The sequence below is a fragment of the Papaver somniferum genome, unplaced genomic scaffold (assembly GCF_003573695.1).
Source record: "Papaver somniferum cultivar HN1 unplaced genomic scaffold, ASM357369v1 unplaced-scaffold_131, whole genome shotgun sequence".
Taxonomy (NCBI): domain Eukaryota; kingdom Viridiplantae; phylum Streptophyta; class Magnoliopsida; order Ranunculales; family Papaveraceae; genus Papaver; species Papaver somniferum.
The window spans coordinates 5,266,144-5,273,939 of NW_020622270.1; the positions used below are offsets into that span (position 1 = coordinate 5,266,144).

Sequence of the window (7,796 nt, forward strand, 5' to 3'; positions counted from 1 at the left end):
AAGAGGTTTTCGTGCTGCTCTTCTGGAACCAGGTGAGGAACTGATCCAGGAACCGGTGGAATTCCCATATCTACTGTGTGGGAGGCGTTTGTAAATATTCAGATCGTTGTTCTTTTCTATGTCATCCGGGTCAATGTCGACTGTGAAGATGTCTCCATAAGGCCTGGCTGAGTGGACAAAAATAGGCAATGATACGGGATCAACTGACACTGCAGCAATGTCTGAAGTCAGGACAATACTACGTCCATTTGGACTGAAGAATGGGTAGCTAACATGCCCCCAAAAATAATTTCCACTTGCAATCACTCTTACAACCACATCCGTATTATCCCCTAGAGGCTTGTCGCGGTTTGATGAGAGTAGAAATTGACGTTTAATCCCAAATATGTTGGGCTTTAGACATTTTAATCCTGCTCTCTCAAGTCTAGTACTAGGAGATCCAAATTTACCTTATCCAAAACCAGGTAGTCCTTTTTTTAAAGATTTAATCCAAATCGATATTTTTCAGTGTCGAAAATACCCATCACGATATCACTTCTTCTTAATTCAGTTCCCCTTTTTCATTTTCATGTCTGAAACAACTCTCATGTAAAGAACAGATCCTAAACCTAATCCTTTCTCGATGAATCCAAGCGTAAATTTGAGAATCAAACAAACAATCCATTAAATTTGATGCAACTTGAAAACCTAAATCGTTATCATCAGTAACATTTTTTTTCTGAAGATTAATCCAGGGGGAAAACTGATGAGATTCAAGTTCAGAAAAGTTCATCGTTGAAAGCGAAGAACGTAAAACTAGGATCTGGGATTTCTAGTGAGGGGTAATGAAATATGATTTTTCAGCTTAATCTAATTTCGGAATTTTAATTCCTTGTATGTGTTGTTGCTAATCATGAATATCTGATCATTTGAATTCCATCTTACTTTCGATTTTCTAAGTAATCAGTTTGAGAATTGTATCTTAGGTTTCTTAAGTAACAATTGAATATTTCTGTTTGTCCTAGTCGTAATACAAGAGGAACACAATTTTTGCTTGCGTATTAGTTTTTGTTCCTTTATTGTCTATTGTTGATCTAGTTATGTTGATGCAGGTTGGCTTGAGATTACTTATATATCCACTTAATAAGAACAACTTGGTGACTCTATTATATTATCTAATTTGCTTAATTAGTTCGTTTTTGCATTGTGACTTTTGTAAGAATAAGAAATGAAAAGTTTTTCTGTAAATTTATTAATTTTCATTGTGAATTTTGTATTGGTCTCAAATTATTAATCTCGTTCTGATTACTGATCAGTCATGCCTTACTTAGCTAAACATGAGTGTTTGCAGTTGCACCGTCATGGGATTGCATTGCCTGTATATAATATATTCAAGGCTATTGAGAAAAAGGATCCCGCTCAACAGAAAGAGGCTTGTATACTGGGCATGTTTGTGCTTTGTTATCTTTACCCATCAGAACATTGTCCTGCATTAGCTGTTAGTCGATAGCAAAAACTCATTAAATCAAACACTATGACTGTCGATTTCTATGGTAAAGGCCCTTAAGAGTCCCTTGCATAACTTCTGAAACTCTTAGGTCGAAAAAAAGAAATTGCTAGCTAGTAATACTTAAATGAAGAGCAGTAAGATCTTCTTTAAACAATCATGCCAATTTCCAGCTTCTCATGCTGCTGTTTTTCACCGACTAGTTATATGTTTGTGCAACATTTGGTACTTTTAGCCTTGTGGAGATTCTCTGACAAAATTATGCCCTGGTAAATGGATCTTAGGCCTTTTTTTCTTTCCCAATATATACTATGATCAACTAAACTACTGGATTTCCTCCACTTATACAATGATTTGGAGGCATGAAACTGAGGCTTATGTAATTTGCTCTCTGTTTGCAGGTGTCTCATGTGCTACCACATTAAGTGTGTATTTCTCGTGTGGCTCCAACATCCATCTGTTGCGTGAGTAAAACTAGATTTAATTCTCTGATGCATCCCCACAATTCTCAGAATTTTGACTGTGTTGCTCCTTCCACTTGTGTTTATGGTTGGCTATTTACCTTTATTAATTTTAGATTTGTGTTAACTCATCTATATATTTTGATTAAGATTTAGAGACATTTCTAAATTAATAGGTATTAAAACACTTTGTAACTCTTTGTACTCATAAGAAATAAATATACTTGGAATTTTAAATGCTCTGAGTTTTGATATTTAGACTATGCAACGACATTATTTATGTACATTGATGCATGCCATCTACGCATCTTCCTTCCTTCTCTGTAGTGTGTTATTGTTGCCAATGTCAAGCATGGAATTATGTCAGTAAAGAAGTCACTTGGACTTGGTAGGGACCAGTTTTTTGTGTATTTATACTTTTTTCTTGTGACAGAGTAGCATAGCCATCCCTAAATTCGTAGATGCCTAAAGAGAAGTATCCACTAGGCAAGTCGATAATGATCTGAACATCATTTGACTGTTTGGGAAAAACCTCTGTTATGTTTGGGCATGTAGATCTAAAAGATGCGCCAATGTGATTTCTATAAGGAGTCCAATCATATTTGGAGAGCTAGTAGAACCTGACACGTAATTACTGTTGGTTAGAAATTTATTTTCTCTATTCTGATCATGGATTCGATAAAGCACTAAGAAATGCCACTTCATCTAAGATTTCTTAATTAGTCGATGTATTTTATCCATCCTTTAGCCATTCCGTTTTACTAGTTCTACCCATCCTTAAGCCATTCCATTTTACTAGTTTCAAATTTAGTTTGTCACTATCTAAGTTCACATAGTTTTATTGACATCCTTTTTTATTGCTAACAAGCATCCCGCAGCAACATCTCAATCCAAAGGCTTCCCTGAGCAGGAAATATAACTGCTTGCCACTAAGACATAAAACATGTAAACTATGTGTTGTTTTCTTATGGCTTTAGTTTTGTATAATTGCTATTTAACCAAGTGTACCTCATGTTTATTTTTCATTTCTATGATATTTTTTGATTTTTCGAAAAATATTTATACGGGATTAATATTTTATAACTGTACGAATGTTGATTCTTAATGTGTACATAATTGTACACATGTTGACTTTTAATGTGCACATAGTTGTACACCAGTTCACTCTTAACGTGTACATAATTGTACACTTGTTGAATTTAAGTCGCTCTGCTGGGAATTGAAGTTGGTTCATACCTCTTGGTCAGAGCTCTGCTGGGCATTGAAGTTGGTTCATACTGCTGGGCATTGAAGTTGGTTCATACCTCATGTTTATTTTCCATTGCAATGCTTGACACCAGTTGGTCCTTAATTTGCTTCTCTCTTTTGAATTGGCTTAGGTACCGACTCAATTTTTTTAATGTGTATAATCTTGTACACATTTTTATTTTTAATGTGTACATTATTGTACACTTGTTGATCGTTAATGTGTACATAGTTCTACGTCTCTTGATCGTTAATGTGTGCACATCTTGATCGTTGTAGCCTGTGGGGTTTTCTGTTCCTGCAGCATTATGAGTTTTATTACTACTGTTACTTATTTTCCTTTGAATTTGTTTTTGATGAACTATTTTCTTACTCACAGGCTGTATGCATAGAAGGACCATAAAATATCGGGATGTCTCTTTTAAGGAAACAAAGAGTGCATGTAATACAAAAAGATTTTGAGATTTTTGCAGCCAAAGTAATGAAGAAGGAAACATAAAAGAACAGGTCACTCAGAGTTTAAAAGTTGAAATTAAAGTCAACAAAGCTCAGATTTGGGACACTTCTGGTCAAAAAAAGGTCAGTTTTATTTTCTTTCTCATTTGGGGTTTTCAAAATATCTTATACTGTGGGAAAATGTTGGGAACTAGTCGCAAATGTTAGTGTATTTGTATTTTTTCCATTGTGCTTAAAACTATCAATGCAGTATTTAGCTTAACTACTATTGTTATTGTAGAAAATGTGGGAAGAATTAAAATCCCTATATTTGTCCTCAACTACAAGTTAGATAATTTCTATTATAGTTTATTGACTTGGATGTCATCATGAAAAAAATTAGTATAGTTTGATATATCACATTCTACAGCACTATGAATAGATGGATGTTTTAGTATAGTTATGTTTGTACAGCTGATGCATCTCAATGTATGACTGATGCACATTTCAATGGATCGAATAAACACTAAAATCATATTTCATTTTGGTACTGGTTGATATTCCAAACAACTTGAGGAGTTATATAATGATTGAGCGAACTTGGCCTTTGAGTGTAGCTCCATTTTTCTTTTTCACTTTTATAAAGATAGTTTCTTCTCAGGGTGTACAATCTGGTGCATATGTGCAAAAAATGACTCCATAAGCTTATGTTTTGCATAAGTAACTAGGGTGTACAAATTGGTGCACATGGAAAAAGATTGACTTGATAGGCTCATGCTGGATAGATGCCTATGTGTACAAATTAGTGCACGTGTAAAAAACGACTATGTAAGCTTGTGCTTGTGTTACCAGTTTGTGCACATGGTTTTGATAGTCATACTCTATATGTCATGTTTCTTTCACTGTAGGTTTTTAGATTTAGTTAGTTGATCTTGTTTTTGACGCTTCATATTCATGGTTTTTAATGGTCTTTTCAGTATAGAAATCAACCTTATGTAGTTGCATTAATTTTTAATCGCTGAAGTAGAGTTTTTTTTCTTTTTCTTGTTTACGTTTCTGTTGATATTTTTAACATGATTTCAACCAATGTATATTAGTTTTCGAAACCAACTTATGGTAGTAGTACTTCTGAAGATCAATAACTAAGTGGTTGGATACGAAATTACGAATATTCTCGGTTGCTGCATACAAGCCATACTTTGATATGGACACGTCTGGATGAGTTGTTTCATGTTTCTATGTTGCCTGGCTTCCACATTAAATTTATGAATTCTAGCATTGTAGCATATAATATTGTAAGGATAACTCTACTACTAGGATCCTATTCCATTAAAAAGAAATTTAGCGGTGGTAGATGCTCAGAAATCATAAACTGAAGTTTAGTATTCGCTAAGATTCACCGTTTTTTTGTCATTGGGAACCTACACTAGTTTCATACTTTTTAAGCTAATGTGTATATAGTTGTACACCCGTTGATTGTAGGGGTATTTGTTGATGTGTACATGTTTGTACACATGCTGGTTATTACTCAAAATAATAGCTATCTTCTTTTACCTTCTTATGGGTCCTAATTTAAAGACATGGTTGAGTTTCTGTAAACACAGTTACTCCAAATTTTCAGAATTAGCTTAATAGTGAATCTAACAAAAGATGAATGTTTTTGATATTTTTGTGTTTTCTTTTTTGATGGTGTAAACAGGGTGCTTGTGAGTCACTAACTAAATCATGTGTCTGTTGTGGAAGCATTATAGAGGATGATACTCAAAAGCAAAGTTGCACCCAAAAGTACTAGTGAAACCGTGAAAGTGATGATACTCACAGCTCTTTTTCTTTTCTTTTTTGAGCAGACAGTTGCACCCGTAGCTTGCAGATAGTCATTGTTGATGATGACGACGATAGAGAAAATGAAGGAGATCTAATAATGGCAGCAGAGTTAGCAACTCCTGAAGCTATGGCGTTTATTGTAAACCGTGGAAACTAAGATTTTCTGATTTTAATAGAATGTTTCTTATGTGTTTAGGTACTTGCTATGTGTTAGATTTTTGTAGCATGCTTGTTAGTGGTGCTTAGGTGGACTATTTAAGTTGCTTGTTGTCTTGTCTTTGGATTTTTTAGATTTTTGGAGATGTGTACATGTTTGTACACCAATCTAAATTAAGATTTAAAAAAAATCAAAATTATATAGTCATATGGGTACTCTTTTTATAGCTCTCGGAAAGAGCTTTCCGAATATATAAAGTTTGTGAATTTTGGACAAATGGTTCAAAAGATAAATTGTTTTTTAATTATTTTATATTATTTAAAATGGATGACATCATCATAAGTCATTTTGGACTAAACTATAAATATTTGGACTAAATTGTAAATCAGCAAGGTTATATATGTATTTTTCATATTTTAAATAATTTTTGGATTAAATTGTACCTGGTTGAATGGGTGTGGACTAACTAGTATATTTTGATGGGATTTTGGAGTAAACCGTATTTTTCCCTTGATGAAAATATTATCCAATTTCCTCTAGGAGACCATTGGCATTGTGAGTCAGTCCAATCTCCATTTGTAAGTATTTCAGGTTCAACTCCTTTTACTGCCCCTTTAGCTTCGTTCATTAGAGTAGAATTTCGATAAATTAATCTTCGATAAATTAATTACTTCGCTAAAATAATAAAATTCTCCGGACCCAGTTAGGCTTGTACAGGCTAAATTTTAACTTGATAAATTAATAACTTCGCTAAAATAACAATTTTCTCAGGTCCCAAGGCTATTAATTTATCGAAGTTTTACTGCATGTAGAAATTCTTGTATCTGTCTCTTATAAGTGGGTAAAATAAGTAAAATTTTTTGAACTTGTAGCGCGAGATCATAAAAGAACTCGCAGCTATAACAACTGTTGGATGATAGAGATATGACCTCAGCAAACCTTAAACTTAACCACAGTTAGCAACCCGGTTTAACTAGTGAACTACCGTATCTTTCCTAAATTCCAAATACACGAATTCATGTACTCACAGAAAAACCATCATTACCAGGATCAGGATCAACAGGTGAATCACATAAACACCACCAAGGGAAAGAATACATATAACATGTTAGTATGTTACATTATCAGCTGCTAGTTCTCTCAGCTAGCCTTGGTATATTAACTCTTCCATATACATTGCTTCTATGATTGATGGCAAGGTCAAAAACATAACTAGAATTGTTGCCATTATCTTCGTCATCTTCATTGTCACATTCTCATCAAAAAACACATTGTATAATTAATTAATTGTAGTTGATACATTTCTTTTCCTTTTTCACCTCTTTGTATATAGTTTTCAGACAGTTAAGGTAACACATAAATGATGGATCCACTACGGGAATATAAGCAATTGTAGCAGCAATCTGGTTTGTGGGGTGTCTAGTCTGTAACTTTGCAAGTATGTAAACGAATATGGCTTTGGAAACTCTGGAAGTATGTGAACGAATATGGTTTTGGGAAAAGAATGGCTTTTGATAAGAACCATGATTTCCTCTTGACCGATCAAGAAAATAAAATTAATAAGAACCATGATCTCCTCTTGACTGATCAAAAAAGTAAAAAGAACCACGATTTCCTGATTTATCGATGATAGTTGAAACAAGTTAACATAATTTACTTCAAAAATTTAGTATATAGGTTTCCAAAAAGCAGTCATTTCTAAAGCAAAACAAATAACAAATCAGGAAGTAGATTGTACTAGCCTAAATCTCCCGGATGTCCTGATTTCTGAGATGCTTTGTTTTTGTGATTTTATTTCGCAAGCACGAGTCCTATTTTGGATTGATGAAAGGAAGAAATATGATACATTTGGAATATGGAAAAAATATGGCATCTAGAAAAGTAGACATCCGAACTACACTAGAAACTCTATAAATTAATGGTTTTGGGACCACCAGAATTTATTAATTAAGGGAGATATAATTTATTAACCGATAAATATATTAATTAATATCTCATTAACTTATAAAGAAATTTATTATCAAATAATTATTTTCTATATACTATAGAATATCAATATTCTTCAAAGCACCCTTCAATCTCCTACTTTGCTTCATTGGAAACTTCGATCGAAAAATAACACAAGATTAGACAGTTCAGATCAACAGTTAGACGGTGAAATCACTCAAGATTTGCAAAATTTGATCGA

General features: G+C 33.5%; 1 protein-coding gene across 4 annotated transcripts; it reads left to right on the forward strand.

Annotated features, from left to right (window-relative positions):
- Nucleotides 1–515: 515 nt before the first annotated feature.
- Nucleotides 516–5,857, forward strand: LOC113332379. Of its 4 annotated transcripts, none has more exons than XR_003351470.1 (5): nucleotides 516–821; nucleotides 1,888–1,950; nucleotides 3,195–3,326; nucleotides 3,572–3,771; nucleotides 5,475–5,857. XR_003351470.1 is itself a non-coding variant. In XM_026578926.1 (5 exons), exons 2-5 carry the CDS (start codon nucleotides 1,646–1,648, stop codon nucleotides 3,582–3,584), a joined length of 318 nt encoding a protein of 105 aa, XP_026434711.1. In that variant the 5' UTR covers nucleotides 516–821; nucleotides 1,331–1,645; the 3' UTR covers nucleotides 3,585–4,003. The 4 variants fall into 4 exon arrangements, 1 of the variants encoding a protein (XP_026434711.1); XM_026578926.1 differs by lacking the exon at nucleotides 5,475–5,857 and adding an exon at nucleotides 1,331–1,755 and having other exon boundaries at nucleotides 3,572–4,003; XR_003351468.1 differs by lacking the exon at nucleotides 3,195–3,326.
- Nucleotides 5,858–7,796: the final 1,939 nt, after the last annotated feature.